General features: G+C 49.7%; 1 protein-coding gene across 4 annotated transcripts in view; it reads left to right on the top strand.

Moving 5' to 3' along the window:
- The first annotated feature begins 393 nt into the window (after positions 1-393).
- USP36 (ubiquitin specific peptidase 36) overlaps positions 394-23453 on the top strand; it is a 37390-nt gene continuing 14330 nt past the window's right edge. The window contains exons 1-10 of one of the 4 annotated variants that reach the window (XM_081220138.1): positions 394-450; positions 5384-5546; positions 7144-7405; positions 7895-8116; positions 15185-15295; positions 15950-16052; positions 19225-19292; positions 19757-19827; positions 20457-20539; positions 21684-21795. In XM_081220138.1, coding sequence (XP_081076264.1) covers positions 7153-7405; positions 7895-8116; positions 15185-15295; positions 15950-16052; positions 19225-19292; positions 19757-19827; positions 20457-20539; positions 21684-21795 — 1023 coding nt within the window. In that variant the 5' untranslated portion in view covers positions 394-450; positions 5384-5546; positions 7144-7152. Of the gene's footprint in view, positions 451-2941; positions 3126-3341; positions 3362-5383; positions 5547-7143; positions 7406-7894; positions 8117-15184; positions 15296-15949; positions 16053-19224; positions 19293-19756; positions 19828-20456; positions 20540-21683; positions 21796-23453 lie in introns of those variants that run through there. The other 3 variants (XM_081220136.1, XM_081220137.1, XM_081220139.1) reach the window with 3 other exon arrangements.

The following is a 23453-nucleotide window of genomic DNA, read 5'->3' as shown; positions in this document are numbered from 1 at the left end:
GCCAAGAAGGGAACAGCAGGAAGCTGTCAGCAGCTCGAGGGTGGAAGGGCAGAGGGAGGGGCAGCTCTTGTAGGCTGCCCTACAAGAGCCCAGGGAGAGGCCAGGTGGGAGGCTGCAACCACAGTATGTCTCTCTGGATGGAGTTGAAGCCGCTGCTGGAAACTCCACTCAAAGCAGAGAGGGAGGGGAAGAAAGGCCTGCTTCTCCTTTCCTCTGCCCACCAGTCTCAGCAGTGCCCCCAAGTGGCCGGACCCACTGGGAAACCAGCTGAAAAGGGCAAGGATTTGGTCTGAGCTCCAGCACAGCAGCCCAAGTAGGCAACAGGGTGTCCAGGAGGCACTGGACCCACCTTTCCAAAGATGAGGAGGAGAGGTCTGTGTTGGCACATTTGGAATTTACCAGCCTACAGGCAGTAGTTGCAGTGGTGACAGCAATTGATGTGCTCATAGGGTAAGTATGTTACATAAAAGAAACATTCGAATTATTTTCCCAAATGATTGCATCATTTTACCTTCCCTGCAGTTTTACAATCTATTTGCTTACACATTCTTTCCAATGGGTAGTCTTTTAGCTTCTAGCAGTTCCACAGAGTGTGGAATGTTAACTCATTGTGGTATTAATTTGCATTTCTCTGGTGACGTTTGAGATGGAGCATGTTTTAAAATTTTATTTATTTAATTTATTTATTTTTGGCTGCGTTGGGTCTTTGTTGCTGCGCGCGGGCTTTCTCTAGTTGTGTCGACGGGCTTCTCATTGCGGTGGCTTCTCTTGTTGTGGAGCACGGGCTCTAGGCGCGCAGGCTTCATTAGTTGTAGTACATGGGCTCAGTAGCTGTGGCTTGCGGGCCCTAGAGCGCAGGCTCAGTAGTTGTAGCACCCGGGCTTAGTTGCTCTGCAGCATGTGGGATCTTTGCAAACCAGAGCTCGAACTCATGTCCCCTGCATTGGCAGGCGGATTCTTAACCGCTGCACCACCAGGGAAGCCCAAGATGGAGCATTTTTGAAAAGACTTTTCTATGGGCCATGTGAACACACCTCTAGGAGATTCCACTTGGAAGCCTTCTAGGAGGGAATTTGAAAGGGGAGTAGGGTGGGAGTGCGGGTGGCCAAAGGCTCCTCTCGACTTCCAGGTCTCAGATCACATTCTCAAGCAGCATGTGGGCCTGAACATGTGGGCCTTTTCAGGCAATAGCTTTGTCATCTAAGAAAAATTTCGGGGTTACCTCTGAGGGCCTGAGCTAAAGATGTGAACTTGGAGCCTGAGAAACCTGGGTTTAAATCACCACTTGCTTGCTGGGATCTTGCACAGTTTTATCATCTGTAAAATGGAAACAATATCTTTTTGTAGGGTTGCCATGAGGATTAAATCAGATAGTGTGGGCAAGTGGCCAGCTTGGTATCTGGCACATAATATGAACTCAGCAACAGGGACAAATGTCATCAGTATTGTTATTAGAATCAAAGATCTGCTGGGGATCATCTTTATTTCACAGATGATCACATGGAGGCCCAAAAGAAGTGTCCAGAGCAACTTGCTAACTAGGGCAGAGCTGGGATAAAACTGAGGTCTCCTCATTCCTGGGCTAGTTGCCAGCCCTCCGCCTCTCACCTGCTCCCACACTTTTTTTTTTTTTTTTTTTTTTTTGCGGTATGCGGGCCTCTTACTGCTGTGGCCTTTCCCATTGCGGAGCACAGGCTCCGGACGTGCAGGCTCAGTGGCCATGGCTCACGGGCCCAGCTGCTCCGCGACATGTGGGATCTTCCCAGACTGGGGCACGAACCCACGTCCCCTGCATCGGCAGGCGGACTCTTCAACCACTGTGCCACCAGGCAAGCCCCCACTCCCACACTTTTAATCACTCATTTATACATTGTATCAGACCTGGAAGAGTGCGAAGGCCTTTGTCTGAATCATTGCTTTAGGGCGCAGAGTGGACTCCGGGACAAATCCCAATCTGAATCTCTGTAGTTGGAGATTCTCACAGACAGGGCAGACCTCAACCTCAGGCTCCTGCGCGTCTGTTTATACTCGTTTGCTTTTTCAAAAACCAGCACTCCCCAAGTGATAACTACAGGTGAATTTTGTTCCAATTACACCCATTCTCTCTCTCCATTGCTAGTCCCTGCTTGAAGGACTGTGCGGGGAATATAACGACTAGCTCCAGGTTTCTAGTTGCTTCACCCAGGATCGCCCAGCCTGCCCTTCACACTTGTCTGCCAAGGACACAGCAGATTGTGTTGTGTACTCCAAGTGTTCCCTTTTAGGAAAAGTCGTTTTTTGTGGAGTAACAATATTCCTTTGCTTATGTGAGAGTATCTGGAGGTCAGGCCTGGGACTGCACTCTCTCCACCTGCCCTGCGGAACGGGACGGAAGGCAACCAAGCGGATTAAGTGAAAGGCATTTTTAAAAGTACTGCAAAAGCAAAGCGCGTTTGCAAACATTCAACCAAAACTTTAACGTAGTCATCACGGATGACGCTTTTGAAGGAAGGGAGTGGGGTCAGGGAACTGCACAGGGCCCAGGACACTGCAAAGGTCAAATACCATCGCTCCCAACCCCTTAATCCCAAGAGCACTTTGCTCCGCCCTCCGGGCTTCACTGGGCCCGCTGCCCTCTTCTCGCCGGGCTTGTGTCTTGGTCACTAAATGCCCTAGAGGGTTCGATCAAGCCTCCCGCGCCACCGCCCCTACTGCGGGTGAGAAGGAGGTGCGCCCGGACGCCGCCCTAGGTGCGCCGGCTCGCCAGACCCGGAAGCAAGCACCTCACGTGCTCTGCGGGAACTTGTGGGGCGCCGGCCAAGGGGGCGGGGCGTCTCAGGCTCTGCGTGCTTGCGTCATCGCGTAGGCTGGCGGGGCCGCGGGATGGGGAGGTGACGTAGAGGGCGCGTAAAGTGGCTGTGGGCGGGTCCAGGGAATAGGGCGGAAGCTAGCACCGCCTCTTAAAGTTGCCGGGGACTTTCGGTGTGCCGCCCTGAGGACTGCGGACCGCGGCTCCTTTAAGCGTCGCCGTGACACGTGTGTGAGGCGGCGGAGGCCCGGATGGTGCGTGTGCGGGGCCCGTGCCGAGCAGACGCCAGCGCTGCGGGCCTGCAGCCGGGCCAGCAGCTGAGGCGGCTGAGGGTCTGGTAGGCTGGGGCCGGGTTGAGGGCCGGGTGGAGAGCTTCCGCCCGGCGGGTCGTGGGAACGTGACTCCCGACGCGGGGCGCACCGGCGAACGCTCCGGGGAGACACGGATGTTTGTTTGCGAGGGGCTTGGGGTCCACGGAGAGGCACCAGGGCTGCACCGTCCGCAAGGGGCTCCGGGGTCCACGGGGAGGCCCCGGACTGCGCATCCACGGGGGTCTCCGGGGTCCACGGGGAGGTACTAGGGCTGCGCCGTCCCAGAGGGCTCGGGGGTGCACGGGGAGGCCCTGGAAGTGTGTCCTCCGTCTGGGCTGCCTCGGGTCTGCTCTCTGCTCTTCTCCACACACCGGGAGCGACCTGCGGTGCGGGGAAGAGCTGCCCCGGCCAGGAGCCCAGGCTGGGGAGGAGGCAGCAGCCCGTGGCGGTGTTAGGCACAGAAGCATCATTTATGCAGAATTCAGACTTTCTTTGGAATGGCTTAAGTCCAAATAAAGGGGAGGGCGTTCAGCTTGGCAGCAGAGTTGATATCTTATTTATTCTTTTTTAGTAAGAGATGTGGGAAAGCTCACCCCTGTAGAGGGTAACATTCCTTATGGTCTTGGTCGTGGTCATGGCCCTGGTGAGGGGATGGGTACACGATGTGAGTTTTTTAAATACCTGTTTCTTTGAGCGGGTAGTATTGGATCTCCCCTGGGGTTCTAGGAGCTAGAGCAGCGTCCTAAAATAGAGACGGATGAGAGAGGAAAACATCCTGGCTCTGACTCAGTCCACTGTCTGTAAGGGATGCGGAGAATCAGGCCTCCAAGGAGAGGGGCGCTCAGTTTGCTCTTTCCTGGCTGGGGACCGATGCTTGCTCTGCAGAAGAGCCCCCTCTAAAAGCGCCCCAGGGAGGCCCCAGCCCTGTGCTGTCTGGGGCTCCTCCCCACCAGCACGTGGTTGACCCTGTGAGTCTCCAGTGCATTTTATGCTGGAAAAATGCATTTTAAGGGAGGAGGGAGAGAAAACGTTCTTGAATGGTGATTGACTTAAGGAAGCTTTATTTGAGTAGAGGTAGAAATGCGCACAGATAAGTGTGAGCTGTTCCTGGACCGTGAGGAACGTGCACTGGAGAGAGCATCCTCCCTGAGTTTTGAAGCAAGTGTGTACATCAGAGGGCTTGTGATGATTACAGGGACATTTTTCTCTGGGTTGCTGCACCTCAGAAATCATTTTTAGGTTGCTGCTTAATGTTTTGGGTTGAATTGGTGATGTAGAGGTTTGATCTTCCTGTTGAAACTTGAAAAATTCTATTTGTTCAAAATCTCTTGATCCCACATTGAGGAGTGGGCTATGTGGAATGGGTGGGTGTTCTTTAAGTTATTTATCTCAAATTAAATTGGGTTAAATCTCCCAAGTTCTGTTTATCCTCTAGCTTTGAGAGGTTCCCAAACCCATATCCGCCCATGACAAGAGTCCTTAGCAACGTGTGATCTTGACAAGAAGAGGGACATTGTAGGGAGTTTTCATGAAACAGAAATCTTTACAGATTGACTTCATTCTGAGATCACGTTTATTATGCTCTTTTGTTCTTCTTTCTTTCTTTTTTTTTTTTTGCTGTTAATATGCTTTTACTTATGGATATCAGGCATGGTGTATCTGAAACTTGCTGTAAAGTAATGTGGGCTCAGGAGAGGAATCGAGTGGTCCTACACAATAATTCTTGACGCTGAATTAGGGGAGCATGGCGGTTTCCTGTGATGTTCTCTCTACATTGTGAATGAACGTTTTCACAGTAAAAAGTTTTTAAGTACCTTAATTTTCTGTAATCGCAGTGATTGTGGTTGGTAATTAAGGAAAAAAAAACAAACTTAGAGTGAAAATTTGGCAACTCTCATTGCGCCATTTTTTGGGGAACTCTTACTGGCTCATGGAATCTGAAAGTTGGAGATGATTGTCTGTTATCTCTTAGTCTTTGCAAATGTGATGGAGTCTGGAGTTGACTGGCGTGTGGGGAGATTTTTGCTCACTGGCTTGTCACTGGCGTGAAGGTTAAGGTATGGAACAAAGGGCAGTGTTTTCATATCATGTCCATCGAAATCGTTTGTAGTTAGTTAGCTCAGCTCTTCACTCTTCCTAAGTGCCGCGCTATCCATATTCCTTCCGCCTTAACGCTGACTGTTGCTGTTAGATGGTTGGCCTTCCTGCTCCGCGTCCAGGGAGAGGGGCTGATGAGACAGCGGGAAGAGAGCTGGCCTCATGTGATGCTGTGTTCATCCCACAGACTCTGACACCCGTTCTGGACGACACGCTTGTGGCTCTGGTGATTGAACAGGCCAAAGCCTGGGAGCACGTGATTTTGAAGGCCCAGCAGCACACCTGCCTAGTCCGGCCAAGCACCTGACTCCATGCTGCAGGAATAGCACACCCAAGTTCAGACACCCCAGGTAAGCCCACATGTGGTCCAGCGGCCATTGTTCAGTTGGTGAGAACTCTTAGATAATTCCCCTTAGGAAAGCTTCTTTTATTTTTTTCACGTCAAAGAACTTGTGCTTGCTTTTTTTTTTAAATAACGGTCTTACGTTTCTGTTCTTTACAGAAATTTGTATAGAAAAAGAAATTCGATCCACATACAGAATTAGGTGCCCTGTGACCATAAATCTGGACGGTTTACCAAGAGGTGCTGGACAGGGTCCTTTCACTCAAGCAGAGTTTTGGATCCACCTGACTAATTGGGTCTCCTGGCTCAGGCCAGTGACCACATACCTGGGGGAAGTCATCATTTTTCTGATGGGAGTAAGCTGTGTAAGGAACTATTTTTCTAACTGTGACTCAAATAGTCCTTGAGCTTTGGCCAGGGTGGTTGAGTTGACAGGTAGTGTGTGCAGTTAGAGGTGATGGGGATTTCCGGTTTGTTACAGTTTCTACACTGCGGCTTTAGGGACTGTTCCGCAGCCAGCGCTCAGCTCTCACCCAGTGTGTGTCTCCCCATTAAGCTCACAGGCACCTTTGACACTTGTTTTTTTTCCTATTTTACAAAGAACGGTCTCTGGCAGTCACAGTGACTGTCCCTAGAGTCTATAGCTAATCCATGATGGAATAACCCAGGCCTGCCGCCTTCCAGAGCCTGAGTTGCCGCCACGGCCCCTGCCTGCTCTGCCCTACCCCCCCTTAAGTTTAGGCGTTTTTGGGTACACCATTCTAGTCCTATTGCAACCTTTTCTCTTCTCCCTCACTTTTAAAAAGATAATCTGTACAAGCACTATCCAGTAACACAAGCCACAAGTATAACTGAGTTTTACAGTGGCCACATTAAAAAATAAAAAGAAGCAGGTGAAATGAATTGTCACAATATGACTTATTTAACTCAGTATACGTAAAATATGATCATTTCGTCATATAACTAGTCTTAAAATTACTGAGATGTTTTACATTTGCAAACTGAGTCTTCGAAATCCAGTGTGTGTTCTACACTTACAGTACATCCCAGTTTGGACCAGCCTCATTTCTCCTGTTGAGTGGCCCCCTGAGGCTCGTGGCCTTTGTTTTGAAGAGTATGGGTCTGAACAGATGAGTGTGCTCGTCTCACTCTCCATGCAAATTCCTTTACTGCATGGATTTGTGTGTGTGACCAGAGTGTCTTGTGAGAATTAGTGTTTTCCTGGTTTTGAGCAGACGTTAGGAGCACGTGGTCGCCTCTTGAGGGAAATTGCACCAAGTATGACGTCCAAAGTCACTTGATGGTACTTGTTGAAGAGAAGACGCCGAGAAGGTAGTCTCGCCTCCTCCAGGCCGTGTCAGTCCGTTCAGTGCTGTTTGCGGATGCACTTTGTCTTTTTGAGAGGAGAAGCGTGGGCGTCGCTGTGTCCAAGTGGTCAGTACTACGTCCCGTGTCACCCTTCCTTTGTAAGGTTGGCAGCCGACCCAGAGCCGCTTTTATGGTGGGTCACATCCATAAGGCCCAGGAGGGGGTTGTCAGGCAAGGGATGCTCTGTTCCTGGGACGCGCTTACCCACCACTCCGTGTTCTTTCCTGTCCCCACAGTGATGCACCATGCCCATAGTCGACAAGTTGAAGGGAGCCCTCAAGCCTGGCCGCAGGGACTCGGCTGACGATGGAGAGCTGGGGAAGCTCCTGGCCTCCTCTGCCAGGAAGGTCCTTCTGCAGAAGCTGGAGTTTGAGCCGGCCAGCAAGAGTTTCTCCTACCAGCTGGAGTCACTGAAGAGCAAATACGTGCTGCTAAACCCCAGGACAGAGGGAGCCGGCTGCCACAGGAACGGGGATGAGCCGCAGGCCAGGACACAGGGTACTGGGAGAGGGCCTCGCTCTGTGCTGACCAAGTGGAGGGACGAAGCGTTGACTGATTAGTAGGACCAGAAACAGAGTGTGGTCACTTGTGAATGTCGTGCGTGGGGTCAGTAGATTTTAGTTATGGAAGTAACGGTACAGGGTTGGTCAGAAAGAGATCTGTGTCCTTAGAGGTTCAAGAGCAGGCCTTGGAAAGCGGACGGGAAGGGAGGTGGGCTCAGAGTGCCAGGGCCCAGTTCTTCCAGCTGCTGGTTCTCAGAACCTCGTCCTCTCATCCACAGAGGGGTCCCGGGGCGCTAGACCGACGCCGTCAGGGAGAGCTGTGGGCTGACAGGTGTTCTCCTGGGCTTCCGCAGCGGGAACCCAGTCACTCCCAGATGCCGCGTTCTGAGCACGTGCCCACCGAGTGCGCCATGGCACTTGCTCTGGGTGGTCTGCCTGGGCACGGAGTCAGACGGCCTTCTCCCTCCCATTCCTCCCCCTCCAGGCAGCGAGCACGCGTACGAGAGCTGCGGTGATGGCGTCCCCGCGCCCCAGAAGGTGCTCTTCCCCGTGGAGCGGCTGTCGCTGCGCTGGGGGCGCGTCTACCGTGTGGGCGCGGGGCTGCACAACCTCGGCAACACGTGCTTCCTCAACTCCACCGTGCAGTGCTTGACCTACACGCCGCCCCTGGCCAACTACCTGCTCTCCAAGGAGCACACGCGAGGCTGTAAGTGAGCGCTGTGGGGGGGGGGCTGTGCACACGCATGGCTGCGAGTGTGCACGTGCAGTGGGGTGGCCCTGGGTCCTCGGGGCCAGATGGTCTCCTAAGTGGACAAACTCGTGTGCTCACGGTGCTGCCAGTTCAGCCCGGGTCCGATTCAGGAGTGAAGTAGTGACTGATAAATCGTACATTTGAATTGTGCCGGCTGCGGGATGGGCCGTGAAAGAGAATCAGGGTAGAGTAATGGTCTCTAAACTGGTCTGAAAGTAATTACCTAAAGAGAGAAAAGGGTTTTCAAAAGATACCTCCGAAATACGGGCATTCGGTTGTTCTATACACCTGTTTTTGTAGCAGTGTTTTATGTACATCATAAAACATCCTCCAGAGTGGAAATTGAGTGTGGGTAAAATAAAGATGAAAGAAAATATAACTTACCCAAACTGAAGAAAACAGAAGGTCTGAATAGCCTTTGAACCATTAGCAAAAGTAAATCAGTGGTTAAAATTTTTCCCATGAAGAAAACACCAGGCTGAGACAGTTTATGGGTACGTTTTATGAAACTTCTATGAAACAGATCATTTCAATGCTTTCTGAACTCTTTCAGAGAAAAGAAAAAGAGAGAAAGCTCCCTAGCTCGTTCAATGAGGTTAACTTGGATAACAAAATTAAACAAGCACAATATGAGAAAGAAAAATCACAGTTCCCTCTTGTTCATGAATATACATGTAAAAAATTCTAGATAAAATACTAGCAAACTCAATAGTCTTTTAAACACTGTGAGCAACTTGTGTTCATCCTAGTAACACAAGGATGTTCTAATATCAGAAAACCTCCAAATGTAATTGTGGAGCCAGTATAGCACAGCAGTTACAAGCACCACTCTGGAGGCTGGCCTGTTGGGTTTACATCCTGGTTCTGCCACCCAGCGACTGAATCCTTGAGAATTACCTGACCTGTTCCTCATCTGCAAAGTAATAATCATATTTCCTTCATAGCGTTTTTGTAAAGCTTAAGTGAATTATGTAGAGTGCTTAGAATAGTACTTGGCACACAGTAAGTTCTACATCCGTGACTGCTCATCTTGCTACCTTAGTTGCCGTCACTTTATTAACAGATTAAGAGAGAAAGGTCACCTGAAAATAGATGCCCCAAAAAATTATGATAAAGGAAACTCTTAGCAAAGTAGCAACAGAAGGGATTTTTTTACTAATATTGATAAAAAGTATCTAGCAACAACTACAAAGAAGCATTCCAGTTAGGAAAATAGTAGAAGCACACCTTTTAAAATAAGAAGAGAAGCAAGGGTGGCCACTCTCTGTACTTGTGTTTGATATGCTGGTCCTGGCCAGAGCAGTGACACAGGAGACAACAGGAGGGAGTAACACTCTTGTTGGTTGAAAATGATATTCCTGCATAGAAAAACGAAGGAATCCATGGACAGATTAGAAATTCGGGGGAATAAGAAAGAAATTTGGCACTGTGACTAGATATAACATCAATATACAAAAAGTTACTTGAATTTCTCTACACCAAATAAGAAATTGTTAAAAAAAAATTCGCTATTATAAAAAATTGTATAACAGCAACAAAAATGATAAGTGTCGAGGCCCAAATTACCAAGATATACGTGGAAAACCCTTCCTGGGAATTTAAGAGCATTATATGACAACCTACACACATGGAGATCGCTGCCTTCCCAGAGGGAAGCCTCAATATTATAAAAATGTTGGTTCTCTCCCAAATTAATGTAGAGATTATTGTAGCTCCAGCTGATTCTAAAATTTACGTGGAAAAGAAAAGCAAAGGACCAAAATCACCAAGACACCTGTGAAGAATATGAGAAGCGGTATACTCTAGCAGCTGTAAAGTCTTTTTGTAAAGTTAGAGATGTTAAAGTGGCATAGAATTGAGTCAAGGAGGGAGGTACTGAACGATGGAGAGACAGCCCAGAAACAGAGCCACGAATGCGTGGACATGTGGCATTACACACCATTTTTTCACATATACCTGTGTCTCCTGTTTTAAATAAATGGAACTTAAAAATAATTAGGGTTTACATACGGAAAAAATGAAATAGAATCCCCATTTCACAGCATACTCACACCAAAAAATGGATTTAAAACTTCTCAAAGGGGCTTCCCTGGTGGCGCAGTGGTTAAGAATCTTCCTGCCAATGCAGGGGACACGGGTTCAAGCTCTGCTCCGGGAAAATCCTGCATACTGCGGAGCAACTAAGCCCGTGTGCCACAACTACTGAGCCTGCGCTCTAGAGCCCGGGAGCCACAACTACTGAAGCTCGCATGCCTAGAGCCCGTGCTCTGCAACAAGAGAAGTCATCGCAATGAGAAGCCCGCACACTGCCACGAAGAGTAGCCCCCACTTACCGCAACTAGAGAAAGCCCGCGCACAGCAACGAAGACCCAACGCAGCCAAAAATAAATAAATTTATTTAAAAAAAAAAAACTTCTCGGGCTTCCCTGGTGGTGCAGTGGTTGAGAGTCCGCCTGCCGATGCAGGGGACACGGGTTCGTGCCCCGGTCCGGGAAGATCCCACATGCCGCGGAGCGGCTGGGCCCGTGAGCCATGGCCGCTGAGCCTGCACGTCCGGAGCCTGTGCTCCCCAGCGGGAGAGGCCACAACAGTGAGAGGCCCGTGTACCGCAAAAAAAAAAAAAAAAAACTTCTCAAAAGTAAAAACTATGCTTTTATAACAGACGTGAGCAAGTATCTTTCTGACCTTGGGTTGGGAGAAAGCACTAACCATTAAAAAAATTGATGAATTTCCTGCATTAAAATTAAGAACTTTTGTTCATGAAAAAACAAAATTAAAAGACAAACAGGGAACTACAAACGAGGAGATGACACCTGGGATGCATAAACAACGAAGGATTGGTACCAAGAATATATACAGAACCACAAATCAACAAGGAAAAGAGAATAACATATTAAGAAATAGATAAACATTAGGAGCAGGCATTTTATAGGAGAGGAAGCTCATGTCACAGAGCAGAGGAGGAGATGGCTAGTAACCGCGTAACCTGGGAGACGCTTTACACCTTTGTGGTCGATGAGGATTCGGAAGTCTGACGGTACCGAAGGTCACAGGGGATGGAGGTCAGTGAGATTCTTTGTAAACTCCTGGTCTGAGTTGGTATAACTGCTTTGGAAAGCAATCTGGTGTTCTCTGTCATATAATCTACACTTAGCAATTCTACAGAAAAGCTCTGGTATCTGTGCACCAGGAAACCTACAGCAAAAAACTGTAAGCAACCCAGGTGCCCATCAACACAGTGGGTGCCTGAATTATATGGGCACGTGGTAGAATATTATATGGCAGTGCAGAAGAATGGATTTGCTCCATGAATGAGTCTGAGTAGCATAGTGTCGAGTGAAGAAAAAGTCCCAGAAGACTGCATGCAGCATGAATTCCTATTTATAAAATTGAAAAGCAGACAATTTGTTGTTTAGGTGTACGTATATGTGATAAAACTTAAATAAAAGTGATTTTTTAAAGTAGGTAAATAATTAGAAATCAGGGAAGAACCAGAGGCAGGGACATGGGAGTGTGGGAGGAACATCGTTATGAGAAAAGTTTGGGATTGCATGACGTGTTCAGGGATATTAGTTATATTATTAAAGAAAGAAAGAAGGCCAGGCTATGGGACTACTGTAGTATTTTAAATGTCTTGTAGTGGTTCACGGCAGCACTAGCTACTATATCAAGGCACAGTGCACACTTCTAAGATGAAGTTGATTATAAATCTCTGTTTCCAGTAGTTACCTTGGTGATGGCTGAGGTTGTTTTGGGTGGACTTTACTAAGGTTTGACTGGGTTGTCTTTGTTTTTATCTCATGACGTTGGCAGTGAGAGCCTCTCTCCTGAGCCTGTAGGTCGCTCTGCCGTTTTCGTGTTCCCTCTGCTTCTGCTGTTGGTTTCTCTGCAGGCATCTTTGAGCTGTTGTCAACTTTGCAAGGGTTAATACAGTTAAAAGTAGGTAACATCTGTAAGTCGGTATAACCTGGCATAAGTAAACTGTAGTATATGGGGGCAAGGGCTTGAGTTGGGAGCAGCCCCTCCTCCTGTGAGCAACACAAGCAGACCTGGGGAGAGTGCCAGTGTCCCTCCATGTCACTCTATGAAATGTCAGTAAGCCTTAATTTCTTGGCTTTTTTAGAGTAAAATGTATTAAGAGAAGTTTTAGTAATTTTTTCCTGGCACCTGACTGGATCCCCAGGTGACCCCTAAGTGGGCTTGGGCTGTCCTCGCTTCCTCAAATTCACTGTTTGAAGATTCTCAAGGGTCCAGGGAAGTATGGCTTGAACATGACAAGGGGCTGCTTGCACGGAGCCCCAGTCCTGCAACGTGCCTGGACCACTTCAGGATCTATCCACAAAATAAACACTGTGTCAAATATCCAGGAGGATTAAATCCTATTCTTTCGTACATTCTTCCCCAAATTTAAGAAGAGTGTCCCCAAAGTCATGGATACAACTTTTATGATATATTTTCCTAAATTACCTGAAGAAAGTGTCCACGGGCTTTTAAAATTAAACTTGCATATTACCAGGGATTTGGGAAATCCTGTTTCAGGTATTTCTGGGTAAAATTGTTACTTGCCCTATTTGTGTGTGTGTGTGTGTGTGCCGAGTTACAAGGCTTGTGGTATCTTAGTTCCCGGACCAGGGATTGAACCCTTGGTGTTGAAAGCGCCGAGTCCTAACCACTGGACTACCAAGGAGTTCCCAGTTGCCCTATTTAAGAGTGATGATTTATTAGTCTAAAAGTCTCAGTGTTTTAGATAATGATTAGAGGCTTAATTTCCACACGACTTCCATAGGAGTATCTTAACATGAATCAGATTTTGTAAGTGGGAGCTCTTTTTGTTTGCTTAACATTTGTTATGTTTGTTATCTTAAATAACATTAGGTTTTTTGCCTAAATTTGAGCCTTCTCCACAATTACTGCCATTTAAAAAATAAAAGTAATGAATGGATATAGTTAGAGTTGAGAAAACTCTAAAATAAAAGCCTCTCCTTCATGTAAAGGCATTAATCACATGAATGGTTTTTTGATTTCCCTCCAAGAAGAATTTTTTGTGTAAATACTAGCATTTTCTTAAAAATAAAACTTTTTTGCATTATGGTAAGTGCACATGACATAAAATTTACCATTTTAAGTGTACAGTTCAGTAGCATTAATTACATTCACACTGTCATGCAACCATCACCACCGTCCATCTCCAGAACTTTTTCAAACTGGAAGTCCGTCCCCATTAAAAACAACCCCCCCGCCAGCCCCCACCCTTGGTACCCTCCATCCTACTTTTTGTCTCGGTGACTCTCACTGCTCCAGGTACTTCGTGTAACACAAACACAAGTGTTTGTCCTCCTAGGACTGGCTTACTTAGTATAATGTCCTCAGGTTTCTCTTTGTTGTAGCAGGTGTCAGAATTCCTTTTCTTTTTAAGGCTGAGTAATATTCCACTTTAGGTATAGACCACATTCTTTATCCATTCATCTGTCAATGGACGCTCAGATTGCTTCTACATTTTGGTTCTTGTGGATAATACTATAAATGCGGGTGTACAAGTACCTCTTTGAGACTCTGCTTTCCCTTCTTTTGGGTAAATCTGGAAGAGGAATTACTGGATTATATGGGAATTCTATGTTTAATTTTTTGAGGAACTACCATACTGTTTTCCACAGTGGCTGTCCCATTTCACATTCCCACCAACAGTGTACAGGGCTTCCAGTTTCTCAACATCTTTACCAACATGTGCCCTTTTCGTTTGTAGATACTAGGATTTTTTTTTTTAAATTAGTTTCTGCTTTATAACAAAGTGAATCAGCCATACATATACATCTATACTAGGATTTTTTTGTGTGTATATGGTAAACAGGCTGCATGCTGTTCCATTTTTAAATTTGAGATAGGTCTAAGTAACTGGGTGATTGGAGGTGTTCAGGGGGAGAATAATGGATTGGTGTGAATTTTATGTTAGGCGCTGGGTCTGTTTAGGAAGGTTCGTGCACTGTATACACAACTACAATATCTTGTAGAGCTAAAGATGTGCTTGCCCTTGGACCCAGAAACGTATCTTGTAGGTATATGCCTTAGAGAAAGTGACATGCGCACAAGGACCATTCACCACAGCATTTGTGATGGCAGGAAAAGGCGGGGGGTTGGCATGCAGGAAAAGGGGGGTCGTGTGGATGAACTGTGGTCTGGAGCAGGGATTAAAGAGCAGTTGGTTACAGTTTATAGAGAGTGAGCTTAAACATGAAGCTGCAGTATCCTGGTGAGTGAGCGCCACGTGTGGAATACAGTGAATCTGTGCATGGGAACACTGGTGACCTGGTTGGGGAGAAGGATGAAGCACATGGGGAACAGGGTTGTGAGAGGTTGAGAGGGGAGTTCAACTATCATACCAGTACTTGACTTAAAAATCACCTAAAATGGGGTGTAGTCTTTGCTCTTCTCTATGTATTTAAGATCATAAGTGTAAGTAGAGGTAGAAGCATAGCACTATCTCGTCTAATTCCTGGGGGACAGATAGTTTATCGAGAGCACGGGGACTGGCCGCAGCCTGGGGGCTCTGTGTGGCCCACCGCCTGTCTTTATGGACCCATCCCCACCGTGTAGGTGTCGCCTGGGGCCGCTTGGGGCGCCAGAGCTGCAGAGTCGGGCCATTAGGCTGGGGCAGCACGTGCCCCGGGTCTCCGCAGAGCTGGCCAAGCCCCTGTGTCTCCTGGAAACCAGAGCAGAGGTTCCTGCACTGAAGAGCACATGAAGGGGGTGTCGGGAAGCCCCAAATATTCTAGCCTGTTGACCATGTGATGCAGTTTGGAAGTCAGAGAAAACAGTGTTCTAAACGGTGCTTGAAAACTCAGGACTCCTGGGGCTGGGTTGCGGCTGAGCCCGCAACTGTGGAGAGACCGGGTCCTGGGTGCGGCAGGCGGCGCGGGGGCTTGGGCCGGGCTGTCGGGCTCCTGCTGTCTCTGCCGGGCGGGAGGCCACGTCGTCAGCTGTCCCGGGAGCTCTCGCCTTACCACGACCGCCTATCCGTGCCCGCAGGTCACCAGGGAAGCTTCTGCATGCTGTGCGTCATGCAGAACCACATCATCCAGGCCTTCGCCAACAGTGGCAATGCCATCAAACCCGTGTCCTTCATCCGAGACCTCAGAAGTAAGAGTGGCTTCCTTCTGGCGGGGGGCAGGAGGGAGGGCTCGGGAGGCTGTGCGCACAGAATGTAGCAGACTAAGTGAGCCCTGGGGCTGGATGTGGAGCAGTCCACGCCAGGTGGTGGTGATCCCCGCCCTGAAGATCAGGCGGGTTTGGCCAGGCCGGGAGCTGTGTGTCATGGGCCTGGAGGTGGGGAGCAGGTAAGGAAGGGCTGCGGGGCCTTTGCTCAACGTCAGGGAAACCTGTGTCCATGTGCTGTGACACTCAGATATCTCCCTTAGCAGAAAAGATGGGCTCATTGGTTTTTGAAGCCCGTGTAAGTTGTATTGCGACGACATGGTGAGAATCTGCCATGGTCTGTATTGGCTCCTGGAAAACCAGCTTTAGTTCCTCAGTGGATCTCATATCCTTAATGTTTGGTGTTCATTCGTGCTTTCTGTTAAGTGTAGAGGGTTTAAGCCCTTAGGTCTCATTGAGAAGATAACTGCCGTGAGGGTGGTACCTGGGATGTAGGAAGCCAGGCAGGCTCCTTTTCCTTGCTTGGGTTTAGTCTTGAGTCTGCTAGGAGTTGGTGATGAGACCGACAGCAGTGGGACGTTTGGAGAGCAGGCAGGAGCTCTTCCCTTCCGGCCTGATGCTTCTTCCTTTCCTCCTTAGAGATCGCCCGGCATTTCTGCTTCGGGAACCAAGAGGATGCACACGAGTTTCTGCGGTACACCATTGACGCCATGCAGAAGGCCTGCTTGAGCGGCTGTGCCAAGTACGCGCTCCTCCCCCCACCCCAGGCTGCCTCTGTGGACCTTAGCCCCATGGCCCTGAGCTGAAGCTCCAGCAAGGGGTCGCACTGCTTCCCAAGAAACGGCTTCTCCTGCTGCAGGGCAGGTGGTGGCCATCTCTGTCCCAGCAACTCATGGAGGGAAATGCCTTTTCTTTTTTAAATGTTTATTTATTTATTTTTGGCTGCATTGCGTCTTTATTGCTGTGCGCAGGCTTTTCTTTAGTTGCGTCAAGCGGGGGCTACTCTTCGTTGTGGTGTGCGGGCTTCTCGTTGTGGTGGCTTCTCTTTGTTGTGGAGCATGGGCTCCAGGCACGCGGGCTTCAGTAATTGTGGCACACGGGCTCAGTAGTTGTGGCTCGTGGGCTTAGTTGCTCCGTGGCATGTGGGATCTTCCCGGACCAGGGCTCGAACCCGTGTCCCCTGCATTGGCAGGCGGATTCTTAACCACTGCGCCACCAGGGAAGTCTGGGGAATTGCTTTAATAGATCTCTTCGAGGATCTTACGCTACTGACAGGGATTTTTCCCATCTTTTAGAAATCACCTCATCATTTTGGTACTGAGGATGGGGATGGTAGGAATTACAATGTCTTTATGGAGGAACTTGAAAGGCTGCAGGAAAACTTGAGGGTGAGGAGATTATGATTTTTGAGGTTTCACTCTGCCCGAATTTGAGAGCGTAGACAAATGCACATGACGGATTTATGGTTGGTTGCTTCGTCTTCCCTTTTGTAAAACAGCTACTGTCAACAGTGTTTTTGTATCATTCTTGGGTTTTTGGGTTCAGAGAGAAGAAAGGAGGCAGGAAGTGCTGCCTAGGCTTGGAATAAAACTGAGTCCTGGACTCTGGAAATACAACTCAGGAGTCATATCTGGAACATCCTTTGGGAAAGTTAGTTGAATTGTAGCCACGAGGATGGGAAACCTCTGTTTCAGCGGATGAAACTCTGATGTCATTAAACCTGACTGGTAGCCTGGTAAAGTGGTCTGTCTTTGGTGACCCCACACTGGTTGGGAAGTGACTCTCCCCTCGGGAACACACGATGGCATTGCTTTTGCCTGTGTTAAAGGCCCTTTTTCCCCCTTAACGCCTGGGAATGTTTCTCGTGTTCTGCTTTATGTATTTGATGGTACGGTGCCCTTTCGGGTGCCGGGTTGTTGGTGTTCTCATGTCTCAGCCGCCCCCTCCCCGCGGCCGCACCGCACACACCCCCACCCCTGCTTCCTGTGCCCCTCACTCCATCTCCTTTGAGTCCCTCCTCCATGTGCCCCTCGAAGTTCAGTCTTTGTTTCTTTCCTGAGTTCAGTGAACTTTCCCTCCTTTTGGTCGTTTTATCTTAGTTTTAAGGCGTGTTCATGGTGTTCTTCCATCTCCCCACATGCTTGTTTGGGGTCTTCAGTTCAGCCTGGAGTTTGTGTCGCTGCCTTCTCCTGCTTCATGTTGCCTCCGGGGGGCTGATTCTCGTCAGGTAGGGTGTCAAGTCTCCTTCACCATTTTCTACCGGAACCACCTTTTCTTCCGTATTACGAGGATTTGGCGATTCGCTCAGCTCTTGCTTCGGGCGCCCCCTTCTGGCCACACAGCGAAGCACACGCTGGAGTGGGCAGCTTTTCCTCTGGGGGCAGAAGGGGCGTGTGGCCTCAGTATTTTTATGTTTCTTGTTCAGGACCCTGGTTTTCCCCTTTGTTCTCCTGCCCTACACACCCTGCTCCCCAAGGAGCCTGCCTGCCTCCTCCCGCCGAGTTGCTGCCTTGGGGGCTGCCTCCCAGCCAAATCCTGTTGCCAGGATGCTTGGGAGCCTCACCTTATAGGAGGTGCCGCACAGGCCTCAGGTCCCCTCGTCCCTTCTCCTTTCCCTCCCTTCCTCTGGGACGCTCGGTGGGAGCATCTGGGATAGCTTTTTGATCTGGCTTTATTTTCCTACTTCTGGGTGATTGAATGTCTGTGCTGTCCCTGCTTCTGGCTGAACCGAGGGTGGGTCCTGTGTGGTCCTCTGGGCTCCTGTCCTGACGGGCTTCCGGTGACCTGGGGGGTGACCTGGAGTTCAGCAGCTGCATCACACCCAGAGGCTTTCAGTCTGCTCTGAGGTTATGTCCTTGCTAGTTTGGGGACCTAAAATGTCCCTTCTTTGATGAGTGGTGGTGACAGTATAGATGGTGGCAGCTGATTTTTCTTTTCCTAACGTGCAGAATAAAAATCTGCTGACCCTGTGTTTGTCCCCCACGTGTTTTGGAGCTATGCTCCTCAATGCGTCTGGGCAGCGCGGCCATGAATAGTCGTGTGGCCTGAACAGGAGGCTGAGACTGGGGCGCCTGGCTCGCTCTGCCGGTGGTGGGAGGTGGCCACCTGCGGAGGGAGGTGCCGGGTTAGCAGCATGCACGCCGCCCCCCACCCCCGCCCACGAGGCAGAAGCATCTGCAGGACGTGGTGGGCAGGAGAGTGGGGCTGGGTGGACACGGGGAAGCTCTTCCCGGCAGGGAATGGGCCTTGCCACGTAGTGTTTTTGTGGCCCAAAAGACCAAAAGGTCAGCTGCGTTTGTGTCCCAGAGGTCTCGGGGACTCAGGACAGTTGCAGAGGGAGTGGGTCAGATTCGATGGGCTGCAAGCGAAACCAGGAGCAGAGGCTAGACGTAGGATATTGTTTCCAGAATCTTCATTACGTGAGTTGCTGTGGGTGCAGGCGCTGCGCTAGGTGCTCTTTGGCGCTCTGCTTCGCAGCTCTGGGGCTGGGGGTTTGAATGTAGGTCTGCCGGACCCTAAAGCCCATGCCCGTGCCCACTGCTGTCCTGCTAAGAGGGTTCAGAGGGGGAGTTTGTCCCTGCTCACCCTGTGCTCCCCTTCCCCAGAGGTGCGTGTGTGCGGTGCCCATGAGGGACTGCGGGGCTGAGCTGGAGTGGGGAGGGTTGGGCCGGGGGTGGGGTGACATACAGGTCCATCCGGCCTCTTGCTCCCTGTGCCGTGGGAGGTGAGGCGGCTGCTGTGGGGAGCAGGCCACACGGGTCAGCACGAGCGGAGGCCTCGGGGTGGAGCTGCCACTCACCAGGTGGGACCTTTCCCATCCTCGCACTGAGTGGGTAACGGCACAGGGGCTGGCGGAGCTGCCAGCCCGCTTCTTGGCCCCTGTCCTCCCCCTGAAGGTCATGGCCTTTCTGCAGGTTGGATCGTCAGACGCAGGCTACGACTTTGGTCCATCAGATTTTTGGAGGCTATCTCCGATCGCGAGGTAAGTGGAGAAACGTTCTCTGCCCCTTCTTGTTGGGGATTAGAGTATTAACTAGGAATGCTTGGTATTGGCACCCAGGCTGACCCGCCAGGCCCAGGAGGCCTACAGCCTGGTTTGTGTACTGCAGCGCCGCCTGCTGCTTTGCTGGGGGCCCCGTTCCTGGGAGGGGGTTTGGAGCAAAGCATCAGGAGCCCGTGGATGCGGGTGGTGGTCCTTTTCCTCAGACTCCATAGTTGCTCAGATGTGGCCACTGCCCTTGGGGTGGGAGTGAGCACCCCTGGGGTAGCTGGCCAGGCTGGGAAGGCACCTCGGGGTTTGCCCTCATCTCCTCCTGAGCACTTCCCATCCCAAGATTTCAGGGGGCTGGTGAGCTGGTGGTCTGCCTCCAGCTCTCAGACTTGGAAACGGGGGTGGTGCCCTGGAGGCCCTGCACCCACCCCACTGCCCCCCTTGTTCTCTCGCAGTGAAGTGCTCCGTGTGCAAGAGCGTCTCGGACACCTACGACCCCTACTTGGATGTGGCGCTGGAGATTCGGGTATAGACCCTGTCGTGCTGTTTCGTTTGCATTAGGACAGGGAGACCAGGGGGCAAAGAACCGAAAGAACAAGAACCTATGAGGGCATGTGATCCAGGTAGATCAGGAGAGAAATACTTGGAGTCCTACATTTTCGTGTATTTCTTCCTAGCCATTTCCCTCTGCGTGTTCTATTTTTTTCAAAAAGAAGGGGGAAAATAATGCGGTTTTGTGCCCTGAGGCATGAATAGCGGCCACACTGAGTGCAGGGCTTGAGCAGGGAGGTCCGGTGTGCTGCGGGCAGCTTTCACACAGAGGCTGCGCATTTCGGGGCGGCCTTCCTTTCTCCCCGCTCTGACTCTCCAGAAGTTGAGCTCACCTCAGCCTGAGGTCTGGAATGGACCCTCTGAGTCCTTGGTAAACCCCCGGGGCTGTGATCCTCGTCAACAGAGGAGGGGTAACAGCCTGACTCCCAGTTCCTTTGCCATGTTCTGACTCCCAGAAGGTGGCAGCTAGCAGGCCAGTTCTTATGCAAGTGAAATTTTGTGATTTGCTGCGTCAGCCTGAAAAAGACCTTACATTTGGCATTTCTGGAGAGTCAGCCTTTTTCTTCCGCTCTTTGTTCTATTCCCTGTTTTTGTCCTTCTCAGCAAGCTGCAAATATCGTGCGTGCCCTGGAACTTTTTGTGAAACCAGATGTCCTGAGTGGAGAGAACGCCTATATGTGTGCGAAGTAAGTTTCGTTTTGCTCGTGGCAAAAAGATCAAGCCGGCCAGAAAGAAAATATGTCACCTAACCTGACACGGCTGCCCTCCCCTCCCTCCCTCTCGCCCTCAGAGATGACCACTGTCCACATTTCTTTTTTTTTGGCCGCGCCTCACGGCTTGCAGGATCTTAGTTACTCGACTAGGGATTGAACCCAGGTCACGGCAGTGAAAGCACCGAGTCCTAACACTGGACCACCAGGGAACTCCCAGTCACTGTCCACGTTCTTGAGTGGCGTAGATGTGTCTTAAAACTGAAACCCTTTAAACAACACAGATGGAGGGATAGCCGTGGTTGTCATAGCTGCTGTTTATTATGTGGCACTTACTCCGTGCTGGTCCCTGTTCTGAGGGCCTGGTGTGCACTCACTCGTGAGGCAGGGACTGTTACTACTCCCATTTCACAGGAGGAGAAAACTGAGGCACAGAAGTGGAGTGACTGGACATGGCCGTCTGCTCCGGAGGCCGTCCTGCCTCCTCGAAAAGCCGTGTTCTGTGGCTTCCCTTCTTGACTTGAATTGTCCTTGGCATTTTTCCATTTCAGCAGTTGTGACTGACCTCGTCCTCTTTAGGGTTGTGCAGTCTCAGTGTGTGGGTGTGTTACTTTATATCCAGGTCATTTAAAAGCTGTAATCACTAATGAAAGTTTTTCTCACTGTGCTTTTCAGGTGGACGATTCTGTGCCTCAACCCCGCTTTTTATCCCTCTCAGTTCACCGCCTTTGGCTCTAGAAGCTGTTCACTTTTGCCTCTGTCTTCTCCCCCTTCATTTCCTTGTCTTCTGGCTTTGCTTTCGGTGATTTCCTGCCTGCCTGTTTATCTCTTGGCCACATCTGCTCAGATTTGCTTTTCCATGCATCTTCTTTAGTCTCCTCGGGAAAGTACTTCGTTTTTGCTTTAGAATCTCCACCTTTTCTCTAGTCCTGGGTGCCCTGCCGTAGCTTTCCTTTCCTTAAGTGGCGATGATTAGTTTTTAGGGGTGCAGAGGGCACAGTCTCATTAAAGAAGACCCCTTATTTAACGTGCAGTTCCTGACATTCTGATACTAACCTAGTGTGAGGACAGCAGTCCTCAGAGCACAAGCTGATAGTGCTTCCTCTCCCCTTCCTCGCAGATGCAAGAAGAAGGTTCCGGCCAGCAAGCGGTTCACCATCCACAGGACGTCCAACGTCCTGACACTCTCACTCAAGCGCTTCGCCAACTTCAGTGGGGGGAAGATCACCAAGGTGAGCGCTCACAGTGCCCAGGCTGCTTGGTCAGCGCTTTTTGAAAGATTCCAGGCTCTACTCCAGATTGAGTGGATTCACATCCCTGGAAGACAGGGCCCAGGAGGCCGCATTTGTGCAAAGTCCCTAAATGATCATTATGCAGTCAAGTTCAAAAACATTTTTTTTTTCCCTAGCATCTTCCTGTGCTTGGGGTGTTCCTGCTATAGAAGGTCTGGGTGGCCCAAGAATCAGTGTGATGGACACTGTGCCCTGCAGCTCCCATCTCCCATGTCCTGTTTGTCTCTAAAGCAGGCGCAGCTGCATGCTGTGCCTCGTTGTCGAGTGTAATAATTTACTTTTTTGCACAGTGGTGTTTTAATAGAAGATGCCTCGTCTCATAAGGGCCTGGATGGAGATGTGTTCTCGGTTGGTAGAGCCTAGCTGTTTGGTTTGGGGTGAGGCACTTGTCTGAGCTTTCAGTCTTCTCACTGGCAGTGGTAGTGGTTAGGTCAACATTTCCCAAACTGGTGTTCTGCAGAATGGTAGTATGGTACCCTGAAGAAAAGTGTTCCGTGTTCTGTGTTCACCCGAGTTTGGGAAACACCAAGCCCAAGTTAAAATAGTTCTTTTTCATTGCAGACCTTCTCAGAGCCTTTATTAAGCTGTGTCGTATTTTGAATCTCCAAGGGGAGTTTACTATGAGGAATTTTCTAAACTCAGTTACTGAGGGAGTCACTCACTCCTCCATTCTAACACTTGGGCTTACATTGCACCATGCCATGCGAGGCACTGGGAAATCCGGGAGATAATCAGTGCTGAATGAGGTCGTGTTGCTTCTGCCCTGAGGGTCTCACGTTCCGCCATAAAATCTCCTGGAACTAGTTTTCCATTAGGACACAGTTTGAGAAACATTGGTCTGTTTGATTTCAGCCCCATGTCTAGCAAGATTGGACTGGGGCTCCTGAGCCTATTGGGTGTGTTGGCTTTTGAGATTTTGAGATTGTCAATAGACAGGAAAAGATATGTCGGTGAATATCATGACATTCTGTTGATCCAGACAACAGGTACCAACTGTATGAAGCCCAAGAACAGGCAGAAGTAACCACTGGCTGTGGGACTCGGAACAGTGGGTGCTTGAGATGGGGGCACTTACTGGACAGAAGGGGGTTTTCTGGGTCCGTGTCTGTCTCTTGAATGGAGTGTAGGTAACCATCAGTGTACGCTGGTCAGAACTCACCAAACTGTACTCCTATTTTCACTCTGTGTAAACCGTACTTCTTTTTTTTTGGCCTCACTGTGTGGCATGGGGGGGCGGTCTTAGTTCCCAGACCAGGGATTGAACCCGTGTCCCCTGCGGTGGAAGTGTGGAGTGTTATCCACTGGACTGCCAGGGAAGTCACTGTACTTCATTTTTTTAAAAGTCTGTATGTGCACAGGCAGAAATGCAAGTATGTTATATCTGTATCATTCAAAGATCATGTTTGATAATATTTTCTTATGAAAAATTGTTGATTTCTAAAATAAATTATGGCATGACCTTCGTCCTGAGCCACTCTGTTAAAAGTTTAACCTGCTGTTTCAGTTGGCCATGTGGAGTCAGCACCTGTTTTCCTGAAGCCCTGACTCCCAGTGCTGTCCCCCTGTGCTCCCCCTGCAGTGTTCCTGCATGGTGGCAG

The sequence above is a fragment of the Mesoplodon bidens genome, assembly GCF_964165515.1.
Source record: "Mesoplodon bidens genome assembly, chromosome: 19".
Classification (NCBI taxonomy): domain Eukaryota; kingdom Metazoa; phylum Chordata; class Mammalia; order Artiodactyla; family Ziphiidae; genus Mesoplodon; species Mesoplodon bidens.
The sequence above is the reverse complement of the archived record's forward strand: the minus strand, read 5'-3'. Positions and strand labels throughout refer to the sequence as shown.